Source organism: Acyrthosiphon pisum, chromosome A1 (genome assembly GCF_005508785.2).
Source record: "Acyrthosiphon pisum isolate AL4f chromosome A1, pea_aphid_22Mar2018_4r6ur, whole genome shotgun sequence".
NCBI classification, from domain to species: Eukaryota; Metazoa; Arthropoda; class Insecta; order Hemiptera; family Aphididae; genus Acyrthosiphon; species Acyrthosiphon pisum.
The window spans coordinates 154834813-154855733 of NC_042494.1; the positions used below are offsets into that span (position 1 = coordinate 154834813).

At 27.7% G+C, this 20921-nt stretch overlaps 4 protein-coding genes across 4 annotated transcripts in view; 2 read left to right on the plus strand and 2 right to left on the minus strand.

Annotated features, from left to right (window-relative positions):
- LOC100165929 (28S ribosomal protein S35, mitochondrial) overlaps positions 1–1393 on the plus strand; it is a 2803-nt gene extending 1410 nt beyond the window's left edge. The window contains 3 exon segments of the mRNA NM_001293362.1: positions 734–913; positions 1002–1203; positions 1264–1393. Coding sequence (NP_001280291.1) covers positions 734–913; positions 1002–1203; positions 1264–1340 — 459 coding nt within the window. The 3' untranslated portion in view covers positions 1341–1393.
- Positions 1–20921, minus strand: part of LOC115033894 (sushi, von Willebrand factor type A, EGF and pentraxin domain-containing protein 1) — a 157622-nt gene that overhangs the window by 74956 nt on the left and 61745 nt on the right. The window lies entirely within an intron of this gene.
- On the minus strand, positions 1191–9031 carry LOC100163897 (methyltransferase-like protein 17, mitochondrial). The gene is made up of 9 exons (XM_001943909.5): positions 8879–9031; positions 8593–8752; positions 8344–8475; positions 7540–7807; positions 6913–7081; positions 6606–6824; positions 6374–6512; positions 6168–6306; positions 1191–1489 (listed from the first exon to the last, which is right to left on the minus strand). Exons 1-9 carry the CDS (start codon positions 8912–8914, stop codon positions 1381–1383), a joined length of 1371 nt encoding a protein of 456 aa, XP_001943944.2. The 5' UTR covers positions 8915–9031; the 3' UTR covers positions 1191–1380.
- Positions 9154–20921, plus strand: part of LOC100161838 (xenotropic and polytropic retrovirus receptor 1) — a 100514-nt gene continuing 88746 nt past the window's right edge. Inside the window, exons 1-2 of the mRNA XM_001943964.5 lie at positions 9154–9393; positions 9518–9671. Of these exons, the coding sequence (XP_001943999.2) occupies positions 9325–9393; positions 9518–9671 (223 nt within the window). The 5' untranslated portion in view covers positions 9154–9324. The remainder of the gene's footprint in view (positions 9394–9517; positions 9672–20921) is intronic.

The following is a 20921-nucleotide window of genomic DNA, read 5'->3' on the forward strand; positions in this document are numbered from 1 at the left end:
AAGCAAGTAACTTTTATTGTATTTATGTTATCTAAAATATGGGCACGCTGTTGCATGGATAATTTTCAATCCTATACGTTCAGAAATTTTGGAGCCACTACTACAGACACAGAAAGATAAAAGTTATCCCGCACAAAACAGTTTTTGTTATGCTCTACATTTGTAAGACGGAGACAACACATGCGTGAGTGACATCCTCTTAATACATTTTTCTATTGATAATTTTTATGGCGATTTATTTAATTTTTATATTGACAATAGGTAATCAAATAAATTTACCGCCAGTTTCCTCAAAATCTATTTAAATATGTGATTTTAAATTCTTGCAGTTTTAGTTAGTTTTTATGTATCTACCTACTTATTATAAATGATATACATATAGGTATACTTCAATACTTGTATGTATATATATTTTAAATATAACCAAGGGCCAACTAATAACATTGATTACATTTTGGAATTCAGTTCAACTTGATCATGAGTTAGAAGTTACATTAAAAGTATTAAAAGTATAAGTGGTTAGTTGAATATTTAAAACCTAGTATCAAAATTAAATAGATTATTTATACCTACCTAACTACATATAATCTTCTGTTTTTGATTACTAACAATGGCTTACTCTTTATACATTTCTGAAAACATTAGTCATGGTATAGGTACAGTGAAAATAAAATGTATTAATTCTGATGTTTATAAAGTTATACTCATATATTGTTTGTCTTATGTTTACTAGATAAAATTAAGCACGTTAAATTTAGATAAACATGCTAGAGACAAAATGATCAGATTGGTTGGGGACAGATATGACGAAGAATCAGATATACTTACTATTGTCACCGATCGTTGTCCAACAAGAAAACAAAACTATGATTACGGAGTTTATGTTCTCACAGCCTTGTATCACGAATCTAACGTAAGTTATTTTATATTTATTATTTACATGTTTATAAAAAATAAAATATATTTTGTACTAAATTTTGTATCACTAATTTGCATTACAGACCTTTGAGGAATGGGAACGACAAAAACAAGAAGCAGACATGGAACATTACATCTGGGAAAACAACCCTTCCAAAAAAGCGTATGTTACACTAACTCGATGGCCAGAAAAAGTTTCAGACGATGATGTAAAATCACATTCTATTGATGAAGATACGGTGGGACAGAAATACAAAGAAGCGGTTACAGAATTATTAAACAATGGTAAAACTAACATATATTTAAAGGGTTGAACAAATTTCAATAACACATCTTATTTTTTAGGTGAAGATACATACACTTTGAATAAGTATAGGGAAGCTGCGCTTGCCGTACTATTACCTCAAACCATACAGGCTTAGATAGTTTGAAATTAGATATTCGTTATTTTATACAATAAAATTAATTTTGTTCAGACTTTTCTTTTTCTTTTTCTTCTTCTTCTTCTTCTTTGATCACTATTGGCAATCTATCTCCCCATTTACTTGATCGTGCACACCAATAAGGGATTCTGTGAAATGAAAAAAAAAAACATTTCAATATTATGATAATAATAATTATTAACTAATAACACGATAGATCACAAATAGGTTAATAATGATAAATGTAATATGTTAAATTAAGGTAACAAGTGCTTAAGTTCTTAAGTTCTTAAGACCATTTAAGAGTATGCCACACCCGCATATGTTATGACTTAGTGTAGTAAGCTAATAACAGTGACCTATTACCAAACTCAAAGGTAAGAACATTGAGCTCTCTTATGACTTTCTACAATATTTTAATTTTAAATGAGTTATAAACCTATAAGTAATTTTTTATTGAAATAATTTACATACTCACAACTTCTTCAAAAATTGAAATATCGTAAAAAATCATGAAAGCACAGATAATGTTCTTACTTTTAAGTTTGATAATGGCAGAGTTGGTGTATTATTTTTATTTTTGAAAAAAAAACTGCTTTTTTCTGTTCAAAACGATGTTTTAAATAAAACAAGATGTTTGAGTTTTAAACAGTATATTTAAAATGGTTAAAAACACTAAAAATTTCAGAAAAACAGTTTAAAACAAAAATTACAGCTTATTTAAAAAAAAAAAACAATTTTCACTTGGATATCACACTATTTTAACCATATATTTTATTCGTTTTAAACAATTAACAAAACGTTTATAACAAATGTTTAAAATTTATGATTAAAACAAGTTGTTTAAACATAGTCTTTTAAACATAAAAACCATAGACCTTATACTCAGTAAGTATAAGGCCTATGATAAAAACCCTGATAGTAGGTAAATTATCTCCGAGAGGTTATTAGACAAAATTAGAATACAAGCTTGTCTTCCCAAAATGCAAACATACAAGGTGTTTTGAAGCACAACCTGAAAACTTATGATTAGCAATTTTTTGATACTTGATATAATGATACAATGTGTAAATAAGAACTTAAAAATTATGACCTTTTAAGCATCTGAAACCATACATTATACAACTTAGCTTAAGATTTTAGATTAAAGCAGGAGCCACCTCATTGGAAGTGACTTCTTCAACGTGTAAGGTATATATGATTTATATCTAATATGTAATATACAGGTGTAACAGGAAGACCTGAAAAAAAATGCTACTTAAACGTACAACAAAAATTATATGGCTTATAAATAATTTAAGAAATACAGTAAAACATTCCCTAATGAACACCTCCCAATAGCGGACATTTTCTTGAGAAATGAGAATCAACTACAAACTTACTACAATCTGAACTCTCTGAATAGCATACACTTCTGAATAATGGACAAAGTTTTGGGAACCAAGGGTATCCGGTATTCAGAGGTTTCACTGCATACTCATGTCAAGAAATTCCCAAAAAACAGGTAAGTGGGTGTTGCTCTGCTAAGTAATATCATTGTAAACGAAAACGGTTCTGTGAGGAGATGGTTTTTAAGCCTAAGATATTTTATAATATTATATTTATATTGTTGTAGTTAAGTTGAATTATTATTATTTGTTTATTATCATATTTGAATATTATAATAATATACTTAAGAACTTTCAAGTTTCAAGTACCAACAAATAATATTTTTGAAATATAACATGAAACTAAAATTGTTCTTCTTCATTTAAATATCTAATTTCGTCCAAATTTGAACATAAACTAACCATAAACGAAAACTGTGTTTATATATTTTTTATATTTTTTGGTTATATGCAACCTTATTTTAAATTTTAAATTTGATAAATTTAGTCAAAATTCGAACTTTAAATGCTTATAAAATAAAATTGTGCCTATGTATTTTTAATATTTTTCAACTGCTATTGTAAAAATATATCAGGAGCCTTGTATTAAATTTTCAAGCTTTTTGACGGAACGAATAACATTTTATTAACATTTAAAGAAGAAAATTAAACAAATTGGAAACTTAAAATGTCCGTACACAACTAAAAATATTTTGAAATTTTGTGGTATAAAGAAAATGCTAAAATAACATATCTACGGTAATTTATTTTAAAGTTACACCAAAAATCAAAATCGATTTTGTCGAAAACCAATTTTACTCAAAAATGTTTGTTTTTCTGTAATTTTTTTTTTACTTATGTTATAATATGGTGTATAAAATTACGTATTAAATATGCAGTCACTCAAATTTGGTGAAATTTTGGCGGTATACATTTTGTCTGAGAATTTGTGCCGAATCAGATTTTGTATTAATATTCAAGATCCAAATGCCAGGAGTTCCGAGCCCTGAATTTATAAAATTATTGATACTATATCGTCTATATCAAATATTATGAATTATGATTTAATATATCCAAATTTGTATCAGCATATTAGTAATCTCAAGTACTAATCTATAATACCAAACATAATATAGATTATAGACGGGTACTGTTTATTTGACTAGATTAATCATATTTTTTACGAACCACCCACACGAAATGTATGGCATGGCGATTCAAATGCACGTGGCGCTACCTGGTTTTGCGTATATACCGGCGACCGTCGAGTCTCGTTGTAATTTACTATCTATTATTATTATTATCTCGAAATAAGTAAATAATTGAAAAAAATCATTGAAAATCGAAGTAGCAGGTGAGCTCGAAGAACGACTTTTAGTACCAGGAGTTTATGCGAACGCGTGTCGCTCGGCTCTCGGGTTCCGCCGAAACACGCATGTGACACGAAACACGATTTCTGGTACCAGGAACCCATGAACAGGTGTTCGCCGTCCGGCTGCGCTACGAGCAACATTCAACACTCATGAACTCCTGGTACCAGAAATCGTTTTTAGAGCCCAAAATCTGGCCAGTGCGCTGGATGTGCCGAGGCGATCGGGTTGAAAAATCGTAGTATATATAACGACACAAAAAATATAAACATTTATTATGATGTCTGTGGTAACGAGCAGTGACGAGCAGTTGGCGGCGGCATACGTTAGTGGAGTGGCCTACCAACGACGCCGCGTTAACGCTATTTTACGATTTCAGTAGGTTTAAATGTAGTTCCAAAATATTGCTGAATTATTTATCTAAAAATTCTTCATTTTTTTTTTTAAATGAAACGTCGATAAATGAAACGTATCGCAAATGCCCAAATTATATTGTCCGCAAGATATAATTACATTAAAAAAATAATTGGTTTTAAACGATCGTACAAAGGATTGCTAAATTTTATGAAATTTTAATATTTAAATTTTGGATTTCTTGTCGGTAATCCTTGCGTACTCACGACGCACTGTAATAGTTTGAAATTTCAATCATCATTAAAACTATTTTTTTTGCGCATTGAAGTAATGAATTGAAATTAAATTATAATATAGTATAATATTTAATACTTATACTGTTTTCAAACGTAATAAAGTTGTAAAATAATATTTCGTCAGGTTGAAAATTCTTATTACAAATTTGTTATAATTTGAACCTATCGTTTTTCAGTAAATGTTATATAAATTATAAATTATATCTTTCTTGTTCATGAATTTTGTTAAGCAATTTCCTTAAAAAAATATTAGTTGTATAAATTAATAATTTTTAAACATATAATTTAATTGTTGTAAATTTTCATGATATGTAGTTTTTACTGCTTGTCATAGCAATTGTCAAGCATTCAAAAGATTGCATCAAATAGGGGCAACAAAATAGCTTGGTAGGCTATATTATTCGAGCTTTGGGCTCCAGGTGAGTATTATGGTACTGATTAAGGGGATGTTACAGTGACATTTGTTGTCTCCGTCTTACAAGTGCGTATCATACCAAATTAAAACGTTTATCTCTGTTAGTTTAAAAATTTGAGCGAATTGACCTCTTAAACAATTTAAAGGTAAGATTATTATCTAGACAATGACATAGGCTTTTTATTATATTTTTATTTTAAAGAAAATTATGAGTATTTTAAGATGTACAGTGTTAACAATTTTAAAATACATATAATGTGCTTAAAATTAAAATATAATAAAAAGCCTAAGCCAATGTCTAGATAATAGTCTTACCTATGAACTTTATAAGAGCTCAATTCGCTCTTTTTTTTTAAACTAACGGAGATAAATGTGATCTGCTGAGCATAAAAGTTATTATGTTACGTACTTGTAAGAAAGAGACAATAAATGTCACTGTAACGTCCCCTTAAAAACTAAATTATTTACCTATATAGTATGTATCAATTGTACCAACCATAAAATAGTAATAATATTTTCTATAGCTGGTAGGTATGATAAAGATTAAAAATATACCTTTATTACATTTTTAATAATTTAAGTTTTTCCTAAATTTTTTTATAAAATAGATTTCTAAGTATTTTTGAACTACGGATAATGCATATAGAATATAAACCATAACTATAAAATATTTCAAGTTAGGAAAAACTATAATATATTATGTTTTTAACTATAATATAAATATCATGATCTCATATTAAATACACATTTGTCTCCATGATGAACTTTAAAAAAAAAGTTAATTTAAAATTATGACAATCAAATAAGACTTGTTCTTAAAAATTTCACTTTTGAAAGTCAATATTTAACAACTTGATTGTTGAAAAACCTGATGTTCTACAATATGTCCTGTATTCTACTATGCTAGAGCTAGAAGCTCATTTCAAGTAGTGTCACACTCTGTGGTGAATGGTGATTAACTCACATTGCCAATGTTTTGAATTAATTATAATAATCTACTATGTTATAGAATTTGAATTACATACTTTCCGTTTTTGGAAGCAGTAAATATAATTTCTTGCAGTTTGCCACTGCTTGTGCACATTCGACAGATGGAATGCTTTGAACGTACCAAAACCGGTCTCACTATGCGTGGCCACTGTTCATCTGTTTTTGGCCTCTCACCTATAATGATTAAAAAGTGTCTGTTAAAAATATAATTGCCAAACTAGGTTGAGAAATATTTACTAGCCTTTTTTAATTATTACATAGGAAAAATGTTCTCGTTTGATTACAGATTGTTGAGCTATTCTTGGTGTATAGTAAGACACTTCAAAATTGCAAGGTGTGTCATCAGTATCATAACGTGGACATGAGTGTTCATGAGGGCACTATAGAAAATAAAATGATTGGTAAAACCAGTAATTATTGTAAAAAGTTAAAAAATTATAAATTTAACAATTATTAAAATGTTAAAATGTTACCGGTGAAAATACATGACTTTTGGTATTGTTTTGTGAAGATATTTCTAAGAGAAGATCTCTGGCTTCGTTTATCAAATTGAACCCAGCTCTCGTTCCCATTTCAACGAGTACAATATATTTTTTTGTCTTGTTCCATAAATTTAAAAGTGTCTCAAACCGATTTTTTATGTCTGGCAATTCAAACAAAGAGTATGCAGATACGACAAGATCAAACTTCAACTAAAAACAACATAAGAAAAGCAATTATTATTAGTAAAGAGTTTATATTGTTGACACAATCAAAATTAATATATAACATTGACCATACGTTTGGTGATGCTGGTAAAAATTGTCTGTAAAACAGACCCTTAGGCAATATATTCTCATTATTTGGATTTCCCTCTTGCAAAAGAAGTTTTGCCAGATCATTCATAGTAGACGAAGTGTCAACACAATAATATTCTTTTAATGAGTTCTCCCAGATATTTTTTGCATTTCTAAAAATATTTTAAAGAAACAGAAAAATAAAATTAAGCCTAAAGAATTAAAACTTTAAGATCATGTTAGCGTAACATTAGCTATCTTTATTCTTCACATGTTCATTAGTAAAAAACTGCTCCTTGCATTTCTACTAAAAGGAGCAATATCATGTCTTATTACAATATTTACTAAAAGAGTGTTGAACTAGTGCCAAACATGTTTTTTCTTATAACATTTCAGTTATATCTAACTGAAGTTGTTCCAACAAATATTGTAAAAACAATATGTAAGGCACTGAATTAACACATTTGAAGTACATTTTTTACCATAAGATCATGCTTACCTAATTTATACTGGTTGGCTAGTAAATGAGTATTTTTTAATTCGGTTTTGTTGTAAGTAGTGCATGATAGATAGAGACAATAAAATATGTTACGCTAACGTCTTCCTTAGTGAAAAAGTAAAGGAAACGTACAAGGTAACTGTACCAATACCAGAGCCAAAATCAAACAGGGACTGAGGCGAAAAATTTGGATCTCTCTGTTGTAATTCACTAAATATTGTTTTTATGACATTATACTCTGGAGCAATACGAGACAGCAGGTATTGATGGCATACATGTTTGTTGCTGTAATCAATTGGTTTCCAATTATATGTCCTTTGAGCAACAAGTCTTTCAACACGGTTATTGATGAATTTTTCAAATTTGATTTGTCGCTCTTCGTCCATGTTTTCACTGTAATCTGAAACCTCATATTTGGTCTTTATTATTACTTAGAAAATAAATATTTTTGGCACTCAATCCACTCAATTGTACAAATGTAAATTTATATAATAGATATAATTAATATACATCATAAATATGGGCTTCTAGTCTTTAAACTCAGTGTTGTAAACAATAATTTTCAGAGTATTTAAGATAAATTTTGTTTAAAAATGTTTAACTAATAACAATAATTAATACTAGCCATCGGATAACAAGCCAATTTTATGTTACTGCCAATATGGGTTTTTTTTAACTACCGACGATTCTGATGAATAAATTAAACTAATTCACTTAAGAAGTAGAATTCACTACCTATGTTTTATGCAATTGCCCAGGATTGTGGAACGAAAAACTTACTAAACAAATACTGGAAATTTGTATAGAAAGTAAAATAATATACTTAAACAACTAATGTATAATAAGATACAATTATTGTTAAATAACACTTTTACACAAATATTTTATAACACTGAGGTTATAGACATTATTCTCATTTACTCAATATGTACATACATTTTTTTTCTAATTCAACTCTGCTCTGTTGCTTTTTTTCCATTATTTCACTTTGTTCAACAGGACTGTGTCTGCTGTGCAGATAGTTCAACAATAGCTGACTGTCACTCATTATGTTTTTCAACTGTCCACCTGCAAAAAAATATAGCATTGCAATAGGATTCTAAATTATATGTCAAAAAAATAATAATGGGTAAATCATAAAAAATCATAATATTATTATGTTCATTAATAGTTCTGAGTTCTAACCCTTGATAGTTTTTAGGACGGCATTGGTCAAGTCTTCTGGAAAAGGTCTGGCGTTGAGGTTACACCTTCCAGGATGTTTCCTGGGTTTGATCTCTTCGCGCGATACCATCTGACGCACATCTTCGTTGAAGATGGTAGTCAATTTCGTTTTGGTCGCGTACTGAAAACAAAAATTAAATAAAAATATACAAATGAAAAAAACAATCCACTTAAAATTGTTACCGGATCATTATTAAAAGGTAGGTCAACATAGTATGAATATTATTAATAAATCGTAGGTACTTACAGATCTCTTGAAAAAAGCGACACAGCAACTGGACATCGTGTACAACTGTGGCAAGACTAAATCAATTTATTTAGTCATGGACTGTGGAGTACTGGAGTGTGGAGTTCGAAATTTTGAACATTCAAAATTGAGGTCCCCTGCGCCATACGCCTTATCAACCGGCGGTGGCAACCATGTTGATGTCTTATCAGCCTCTTCGCGGCGTTTCTCCTCCACGGATTTGGTTTTTTCTTTGATTTTGATTTCCGATCATTTATCATTTTATCAACATTCCCATTCAAGACAACTCGTATCGATTGGAGTTACCGAGTCGCAAACGGCGGGCAATTCAATTGGCTTTGCAATCGCTCAGGAAACATAATAATTTAATATAATTTCGCGTGTACTGATCCACGGGTACGCGATTATAGTAGGACCGTCGGATCGCGAGAGGAAAAGCGAAAAAGATGAAATTCGCTGAGCATTTGGCCGCGCACATCACTCCCGAGTGGAGAAAACAATACATCAGTTATGAAGTAGGTCAAAATATTATACGAGAATATATTAATATAAATATTATGATGCAGAACGGTATTCATTTTTAAAATAATGATTTGGAGGTTGGTTATGTGTACCTATCTAATCGGTAGCGTTTTACAGGAGATGAAGGAAATGTTGTACGCTGCCATCGAACAAGTGCCAGCGCCCGAACAAGTGGACCCCGATTCACTGTCACGATATTATGCCAAATTCGACGAAAAGTTTTTCAGTTTTTGCGACAAAGAACTCGCTAAAATCAACACGTTCTATTCAGGTTTCGAACAGCATTTATGATTTTGTTTGACACCTACTTCTGTGTGCGTTCACCCCCATAATAAAGTTCACCCGAGTCTCATCACTTGAAGGCTGCTGCTATCTCATCAATTCGTAGAATTGTATTACTTGTGCATGTTACGGTTGCATGAATATTAGAATAGCGTGTGAAGGTGTACCCAGTTAACAGTCCATAGAACATTCTTCCAACTCCACAAAATAGTTGTGCTCTTACAAAGTATCACAAGTGCATTCATATTATGTGTACCTACTTTTAATCTAACATTGTGTACCTACTGGTAGTTGTTACCGATTCACTGTTCACAAGTTACAGTTTATTTTTTTGTATTATAGAGTATCAAATTCTACATTGTCTCCAATACCTAATTGAACTGGATTGTTTTATTTTATATTAAATAAACAATACCTATTCTTTATTAAATTATAATTTGACTAATCAATTATATATATAATACCACATGTCACATGGGTATCTTTAAATTTGAAAAACTTATACCATTAACTGACATATTATAAGTATATTTCAGTATTTTAGATATAATAATTATAACAGTTGTTATAAAAATATACCTATTCATAGTTCCTAGTTGTAATTTAAAAGTATGTTATATTGGATTTATTAAGTTCCTAAAAGTAAATATTAAAAGTTTATAGATTTGATGTTTTTTAAAATATAAATATCCGCTTGTTATTTTGAATAGTTATTCATAAATTTATTTTAGTTTAATGAAATTACAAATTTCTTATCCACAAAAAGTCTGATACAGAAATATAGTATATTTATTGAGTTTTAATAAGTTTGTATTCATTATTTTATATTTTTTATTTAGTTACAATTTTTAGATTACTTATGCACTGTAAATTGATTTAATGTTTAAATACCTTTAACATACACAAAGCATACCCATTAACATTTGTCATCCATCACTGTAATTTACTCTTACCAAAAATCAGGGCTTTGCACCCAAATTAATCCAATATCTAATTTAAAGCTGAAATAAAAGAAAAACCACCACCATACATAAAAACCCAAGATTTAAAGTTTGAATTTCAGTTTTACAATGTGAATGTTATTCAATGTTTGAGATAATAATATCATAAGAGGTAATAAAGATGTTAAAATTGTATTCAATATTTCTATTAACTTTTAATAAATTAATAAATATCATAATTTAATTCATATTATGTATTAATAGTTGATACTTGATACAAAATGTAACATAAGAATAAGATAGAAAAAATATACGTTTAGTATTATAATTTATATTCATAAATTATTGCAAAAACAGTGAAGCTATCAAATTGGTACAATAATTTTAATATAAAATAATACCCTACATGATTTCAAAGTTTCAAAAGACCTAATAATCAACTTAGAATTTAAGAAATATTAAAAAAGGTTGAATAGTCTAAGGGCCTGTTTTACAATCATAGTTTAAACCTAGGTTACGCCTTACCCACTGATTTTACCAGCCGAATTCGGTGGTTAAAACCTTAGTTCAACGATTGTAATATGGGCACTAACTCATACTAAATACAGCTGAACTGTACTTAAAATTTCTCATTTTGTGGCTGAAGTATTAAAATTCAGTAACATAACATAATATGATAAAGTTTATTAAAGAGTAAGTACAGAAAACATAAATTATATTTTTTGACAGTAAATTTATTTATATTTTTAATAGTTTTAGAATTTTATTCAATTTAAGTTCACAATAAATTAATAATTTTTAAAATAATTCAAGCATTGAAAGTAGCACTAGATTATCATATTCTTAATAATTTTTGCAACAGGTTGTGTTTACATTTTTCAAAGTCTATTGTCATTGTTTTAATGGTGTTAAAGATTGAGAGATAAAAATAATAATATAATGGTTGACATCCTCTCAACGATCTACTTGTTACAACATACAATGTTATAATATGGACTTAATGCTATTAGTATGAGACATGTAATTGGTTGTTAAAAGTTCCTGATTTTTACAGTATAATAATATTATGCACGACTTTTTAATGTTAAGATTGTATGCTGATTATTTATAAAAAATAAAGTAGGTACGTATAGATACCTAGTATTTAAACACACACAACTATTCTATTTATGTATTAATGAATGCACATGTGATGCAACCATATCTGAGGCCTGATATTCAATGTTTACAAGTTACGTACAATTGCATTTTTATTAACAAGGACAACAAATTAAACACCGAAAGCTCAAATTACATTTACACTTACAAAATGTAATTTAGTCGTTTTTTTAAAAATAATATTGGTACATTTTCCATCTTTTTAGTTTTTCGCCTTGACTGGAATGATTGACCTCAAACTAATTTTAAAATTAAAGTTCTAATAATAATTATAAGATGTACGATTGTACCTGCCCACTTAATTAAAGTAATTAGCATCCAGCTGTATTTATATTAGTTGTAGTTAACTCATAGATATTTCATATGAAACATTCTAATAGAATGTAGAAGGATTTATGTTGAAATATATAAATAGGAAGGTATAGGTAGGTACGTAAGTAGGTACTAATTTCAGTGTGTTAGTACAACAGAATATAATAGTACCGTTATGATAGGTTATTATTAGATCAGACTAAATATAATATATCAAAACATTTGTATTCTACTGCGTTTTAGGCACCTAACGACCTAACTATACAATATATCTATAATCTACATATTAATATTATATGATAATGAATGTAATTATCAAATTTTAGATTCTGAGCGGAGCAATGAATGTATTGATTTTTCAATGATATGTGTTTTTTTATTGTATCACCTTTTGGAACAGAAAAATGCTTCAATTTTCTTCAACAGCATTTTTTTCACTAGGAAAGCGAATCTAGTTGGTACTAGAGGGGGGGGGGGGGGGGGTCAAAAGTAAAAAAATCCCAATAGCTGCTTACAAAAGTGTTGGGAAAAACAAACGAAAAATTAAGGAAAACTGAGATTTTAACGCAAAACCAGTTTTTGAAAAAAATATTTTTGTTTTTTAGTAAAAATAACAGAATATAGATGAAATATTTACCGAAGTTTTATATTAGTGATTTCTATGCAACATAACATTTTCGAAATATTGTGACTTTTTTTGAGCTTATATAGGCATGAGACAATTTCTAGTTTTATTATTTTTTTTAACTATTGTCGATAGATAATTTTTCGGTTGATCAAACAATTTTAAAATGTAATACAACGTTTCTTATGAGTTGATGTTAGTAGAAATTAAAAAAAAAAGTTGAGTGTAAATCCCCAATATTTTTTTAAAAACATCTGAAATTAATATTTTGACGAAGTTCATCAAAATCACGATAATTGGCAAATTATTTCAAGTTAGAAATTCATAAAAAATGTTTTACTTATATCTAAGCTTAGAAAATCTAATATAAGATTCCACTTAAATTGTCCAACATTAAAAAAAAAAGTTTACTGGAAAGTCAAATTAATTTTTTACGAGCTTTTGAATCTGGACATTGGATATTGACCCGTAAATTAACAAATTCTCATACAACGATTTTCTTATTTTGTCGTTATTCAAAAACTAACAACCGTCACTACTTGAAATTTTCGTCAAATGTTTATTTTATAATTTTCTATACCTAATAAAAATTTCAAAATATTTCGACTAGTTTTGAGTTATTTTGACAAATTTGAAATTATTTTAGTTTGTTTTTTATTCTATAAATGTCAATAAAATTGTATTCTTAACCTCAGAAAGCTTGAAAATGTAATATAAGCTGTTATACTAGCAGTTGATAAATATTAAAGATCCATACGCACGATTTTTTTTTATAAGTATTAAAGTTCAAATTTTGACAACATTTATCGAAATCTCGAAAATTATTAGTTATTCTAACTAAAAAATTATTAAATGTTTAATTTATATAGCTAAGGATTGAAAATTTAAATCAAAGATTCTCATGAATAGTTCATACTCTAATCAAACAATCTAAAAAATATACAAACACGTTCTTTTTTACAGACATTTTAAATTCAAATTTGAACGAAATTACATCCAAGAATAACGATTTTAGTTATTTTGTTGTAATTTAAAAATATTATTCTAGAGAATATTAAGTACATATTATGACTTATGAGTTATGATTTATGATAAGTGTATAATATATATTATATAGGTACCTATACATACTATATTATAGGCTAATGGATATGAAAATACATTGTTAATGGGTATCTACCTACATTATTTGTACAATTTAATTGATATAAATTAAATATTAACGTACGCGTCAATGCATTATTATTGATGATTATAGTGGAATATATTATTGTTCAATAACGGATGATGAAAATTCAATGTATCATAAAAAGTGTCTTTGTCAAACGTGAATTAAACTTTATCAGTTCTTTTTCCATCAAATTTAATTGTATGATTATTGTATATTAAAGCATATACATAATTTTTTTTTTTAATAGTACCTATAATAACTTATAACTTATATGTTACATTGTTACATAATACATTTACAAATAAATGCGCGTAATTATGATTTACATATTATTCTTATGGTAGGTACTTGGAATTGGAAAATAAAAAGCCCGACCCACACAGCATTTTAATATTTCCCAACTATGGTATAAATATCTTCAGGAAAACAATATAGTTGTCAAAATATTTGAAAAAGTTGTGTAAATAATAAGGAAATATTTTATTTATATTTTTTGGCCAAGAAGTTCACTTTTTAAAAATATTTTGTAAAATACATTAACATAACATTTTAATCATATTTTTTAAAAAAAATATTTTCAAGGAAACATTATAAAAATATTAAGTCAACATTTTTGTGCAATATTTTATTATTTTATAAGAATAAAATATTTATTACTCAAGCACTCCAAAATATTTTCAAAATATTATCATTTCCCAAATGCTGTGTGGGGATAATTCAAAAGGGACGTAAAAGTATATTGTGATAGGTTCATTAGCATTCCCATTGATTTAAATTTGATTCAGAAAAGTGGTAGGATGAAGTATTTTAAAAATACTTACTTAAAATATTATGGAAGTATTACATAGATTATAATTTATTAACATTTCAGGAGGGGTAGTATAATTTCTAACATGAATGAGGGCGGGCTTCGATCCCACACAACTGAAAAACTGTATATTTTTGGGGGTTAATGGGGTATTTAGGAGGTGGGGTCCCACCTACCCGATTTCCGGCTATGATAAGATAATTAGGAACTTATATCCGTAATAGTAGGTACATAAAATAATCATGTAGATCTATCGTAAATTTAAACAAAGTGTGTTTGGTATAAATATTTTTAATAGGTATTTAAAAGTTATAACATAATTATCATATTGGATATACCATATACGATATATCACCGCTTAAACTATTAGATTACAAGACACCGTAATATTATTTTGAAAAAAGCTTTAACGTGAATAACATAATTTGAACATTTATCTTAGTAAATATTATACAGTTATAGTTATATTTTTATTTTATTTAGTATGAAATAAATAGTTTTATTCCATTTAAATAATGATATAATATAATAGACAATCTGCACAATTGTCAATTACTATTCATTATTGTTTAGTTAAGTAATTAAACAAGTCGATTTTGATTTTAATACCTAATTATTATTTGTAAATAGTACCTAATATTTTAATTGTGCGACCAAATAAGAAGTAAGTAGGTACACACGGAGGACTTCTTTATAAAACAATCGAATAAAAATAAAACATCGTGTAGGTGTGGGTCATAGGTATTTGGTACCTACTTTGTATCAACTTTTGATATTAAAAATTAAGAACAAATAAATAGGTATAGTGTGATATAATGTGGTGTTTTATACGAATCGTTCAAAAATTTAAATTAAATTGTTTGAGTTCGATTTTTTTTGTTCTCACTTATATTTGTAGATGTAGCATCTACATGTAGGTAAATTTAGAATCTATATTGATTATAAATATTCGTAATATAAGTATAAGCGATTTTCCGTATCATCGTACAAATTAATTTTACTAAAAAAAATATACTTATAGGAGGTACCTGTAGGTGTGCTGTATTATTATGCAACACAGTAAAACAACTATATATAATAATAATGCGTTAAATACTTAAATACCATTTCAATATCTAAAATTATCCTTTATAGTTTAATATGTAGGTATATATAGATATAATTATTTACAAAGAATGATTTTAATGCCAGCTTTTGCCGTGCCACTGGCATGATACGATTTAAAGTTGTTTCTTTCTTGAGTCCGATTGTTGGCAATCACACTTGCTCAGCCAGTCGACCGCGCTCAAGTATAATATAAATATATATTGGTATTATATATATAATAATATTTTAACTAAAACGATCCACTACTGTATATTATCAATGAAAATACCATAATAAATATAGCGACTAAAATGTGTTATGTTATAATAACACGATATGTGCAAACCGCTGCCAATAAGTTTCACGGCACTTACATAATATTATTAATATATAGGTAGGCACTATGATGGTTATCCACGGGACATGCCTCCTCGCCAAGATTTTCCAGTGATTTTTTTTCATCACTGAATTAAGAACGACGGGCACAAAAATCTATTTTGATTCAGTTTATTCGTACGCGGCGTGCAGATGTAGGTAATGCATCGTTGTATATATATCATACTATATAAAACAACAACAGACTATGCGTAGAAAGTAGAAACACAATAATATTAATATGTACAAAACAAATTATTTTCATTCCTCAGAATTGTGTTTAGAATTGAGCTACATAATGTGTGATTATTAGTTATAACCAATAAATAGTTTTTGAATATTTAATGTGGGCTAACTTTTTTTTTAAGCAGTCTTTTTAGAGTGCAATCGAAATTTCCCACAAACATACCTGCATTCTATTTTATGGATCAAATTCAAAATTCAAAATTCAGAACTTGGCTGAACTTAGCGGATATAGTTATTATTGATTACTAATTATATTTTGTACATATTTATACATTATACATTATACAGATACATGTACAATAACAGATTGTCCGGCAAAAATATACTTAGTAATAGCCAATAGGTACCGGCTGTTACGACATTAAAATGATTTAAGAGTTATTCATTTAATAAATGTCAGCTTTTAATTTAAATTACCTAATTAATTTCGTCAGATTTATTGCTAATGTTTTCCTTTATTTATTTATAACCGCACCCACTCTACGATTTTGATAATGAAGAAAAAAATTGGTCTAAACGATCCTGTTTTGTAAATTAGGCCTGCATTCCTTTAACAATGTTACCTACCTAAATGTTAATAACTAGCTGAATAACCCGGTGTTGCCTGGGAAATAAATTGTGATTAATTAACTTCTTTTAGGTGTAATTCGCAATGGCCGCTGTGCATATCGAAGCAGAATCATATTATATTTTAATTTTTAAACATATCGAGTGGAGTTGCCCGTGAGTCTCGCTATGGTACCTACCATAGATTGCAGACACAGTGAAGTTGGTAATAAAATATAGCCTATAGTTTTGTAGTTGAAAAAAAATGTTTATACATTGTACCTAAAATTTTGGAAAAACCTTTCTTAGTGGGTGTCTACATCACAAAACAAAACTGCTGTCTAAATTTCATACTCATAGCTTCAGCGGTTCCGGCTAGGCGATGATGAATCACTTAGAACAGTGATGGGCAACTGGCGGCCCGCGGGCCATATGCGGCCCCCGTACCTTTTTTATCTGGCCCGCGCTACATTTTCAAATTACTTCATATAATTTTATTATACTATTATTTTCGTGTTTTGTAGTAATTATTTTAAAAATGTCGGCTAAAAAGCGTAAAAAATAAATTTTGAGGGACTTTTTTTTTTTTGCTTTCTCCTATGCACTGCGGCCCGCTAGATTTTAAAGTACTTAAAAGTGGCCCGCTAGTTACTTTGAGTTGCCCATCCCTGACTTAGAACAAGTAATTTTATAATATAATATATAGATATTATTAAAGAGAGACTACCTACTGCAGTGCTTATAATACGTGAAAAATCGATCAGCTGTATCTATAGTAGTTGACTAACGTACAGTGGGTAGGCCATTGCAATAATTAACTTTTAATTCAGTACCTAATAAATTATTGTATACGATGAATAAAACGATTCTAAGCAGAGATGGTTTTTGTCAGCCAGAATGTCAACAAAACAATTCGTGATTCTTACATATTTTGTCAACATTTAGCTCTAGTAAAAAATTAGGCCAAAATTCTTGTTAGGAAAACTTATGAGAATTTAAAACTTAATTTCATTTTCAAACCTTATAGGTACCTAACTATAAAAATTAAAAATGTAACGGATTTTTAACTATTTGTTAATGTCACACACACTATATTATGTTTATGCATTTTTGTGGTTTTTACAAACTTCGTCAAAATCTGAAAATCCAAACGCTTATAAAAAAAATATTATTGTATTTCTAACATTTTTGATTTTAATTTTCATGCTTTTTGGCTGAGCGAAAAATGTTTTATTTACCGATACCAAAAAACATTTTCAAAAAGCTTAAACCTATACTACATATTTTAAAATTTCATTGAGTATAGAAAGTAGTAATTTAAATAACAATGGCTTGTGTTTCAACTTTTAAGTCTATACGATTAATAGTTTTACAACTATAAAAATATAAAAACATCGTTAGATTTTTAAGTAGGTGTGTAAATATCCAATGTCATCCAAAACATCAATTGATCATAAAAAATGTATGTCAGCTTTACGCTAAGCATTTTTTTTTTGTTCATTTCCCGTTAAAAAAGCTATGAGGAATCTTGTTTAATATGCTTAAGCTTATAACCTAACTCTGAAACATAAATTTTATAATACAAAAATTGAAAAGTAAAAATTGTAAATGTCTATAAATTGTTTAAAAAGATCCGAAATATTTTAAAATTTTTATCATGTATGTTTTGAAATTCATGCTTAAAAATTTGTTGGAAATTTCAAGTATATCTACAGAATCTATACTATTAAAATCAATTTTCCACCAGAGCTCTTTTCGTACCTATAGTTGAAGATAATATATAATAATATAATAATAATAATAATATTTATTAATTCTCCAACAAACAATATATACAAGTTAAATTACTAATTGACAAATTTTTGTTGGATCACCTCCAAAGCCAAATGCTGTGCTGGAGGTGAGAGTTCATGCAATTACAATATTAAGTAAACATATCAAGAACATAACATAAGAGAAAAAAAAAAAAATAAAATAGGTAATAAACATTAAACAGTATAAAAAAGCAATAGTGAAATTACAATATAAAATAAAATAATATAAACTATAAGCAATTCAAATCGATCTAAGGTATTTAAACCTAAAGACATAAGTTTTTTTTTTTAGTTGTATGAAATTATTAAATTCATGAATGCAAATTTTATATTTAATACAAAAATTAATAAACACAAAATATGGTCCTGACTGACAAAAAGTAGTTCTTAATTTAGGCAGGGATAAATTAATATCTTTAACAAATCGTGTGTTATATTTATGTGTAGGAGTACTTATTGTGTTAGTATATTTAAAAACAACCGCAAAAACATGTATTATATGGAGAGACTTTATATTTAAGATTTTACATTCATTATATAATAAAGTTGTTGGAAAGAGTCTTGGCTTATTGAACATATATTTTACAAGACCATTTAATGTTGTAGTTAATTTTTTAATATGAGTTTGATAAGCGTTACCCCAAAATGCTATACCATAAGACACTATTGATTGCACTAGAGATTTATAAACTATTGTTTTAACGTTAACAGTTAAAATATTTTTCAAACATTTAAATAGTAAAAGAATTTTCGAACTGACTTTATTAAATTATCTATATGGACATTCCATTTTAAGAGTTCATCAAAATGTATACCTATAATAGGACAGACGCAATTATTTACTTCTCTTTTACAAAAAACAGTGTGTAAAATTAATTTATCAAAGTTTAAGTTATTATTTTTTTTTTTTTATTCTAAAATGTACGAAGTTGGATTTGGTAAAATTAAGTTGTAACGAATTATTACCCAGCCAATTCTTAATTAAATTAATACCTATATTGGCTTCATGTTTTAATTTATTTAGACAAGAGTTACTAATAAGGAAAACCGTGTCATCAGCAAAACACAAAACCTTACCTCCTAAATTTAGGCTAAGCAAATTATTAATGTATATTATAAAAAGTAGTGGCCCAAGAACAGTTCCTTGAGGTACAGAATAATTAACTAATAAGTCATCACTATAAACGTCATTAATTTTAACCTTTTAGTATCTATTACTAATAAATGATTCTAATAGTTTTAATGGAACTCCTCTTTTTCCACAGTATTCAAGTTTTTTTAACAATAAATTATGATCTACAGAATCAAAAGCTTAAAGTCTAAAAATATACCAACAACATGCTTTTTTAAATCAAGATTGTCATATATAAATTTAGTAGCACAATATAATGCATCATTTGTAGATAAATTATTCTTGAAAACAAATTGATTATCATTAAAAATGTATGTTCATTTAGGAAGTTAACAAGTCTGGTTTTAATACATTTTTCTAGAAGCTTAGCGATAGTCAAAGTAAGAGTGATTGGTCTATAATTATTACAACTTCTTATATCTTCTGTTTTATAAAGCGGAATAACTATTGATTTTTTAAAGCTAGATGGAAATTCACCTGTTGAAAAGCATTTATTGAAGATAATAGATAAGGGTAATGATATATTAATTGATGTTTTTTCAAAATAGTATTAGATAACAAACCTTCATAATAAGATGAAAAATCTTTACATTTCATAATCATACTACTTATTTCCATAGGGTCAATAGGGCTTAGAAAAATTGATTTTTCAATATGGCAGTTATGATTAAGTTCCTCAAATGTTTTATATATAAAACCATCCTCTCTAATATTTGAAGCTATATTGCTTCCAACATTAACAAAAAATGAATTAAAAATATTAACGATATCTTTTGAGTTATTGATAATCTTACCCGATTCATGATTGATTTATCTAATGATTATTTGTTTATTAATTTTAGTATTAGAAGCTATTTTTAATAGATTCCAGTATTCCACACTTTTTTAATATTATTGCCAGATAATTCTATTTGTGTTTTATAGTATGCATTTCTAGCAATTTTTATTAAGTTATTTAGTATATTTCTATAAATAATATAACATTTTTTATAATGAGTATTAAAAGGTTGACGCCTCAATTTATT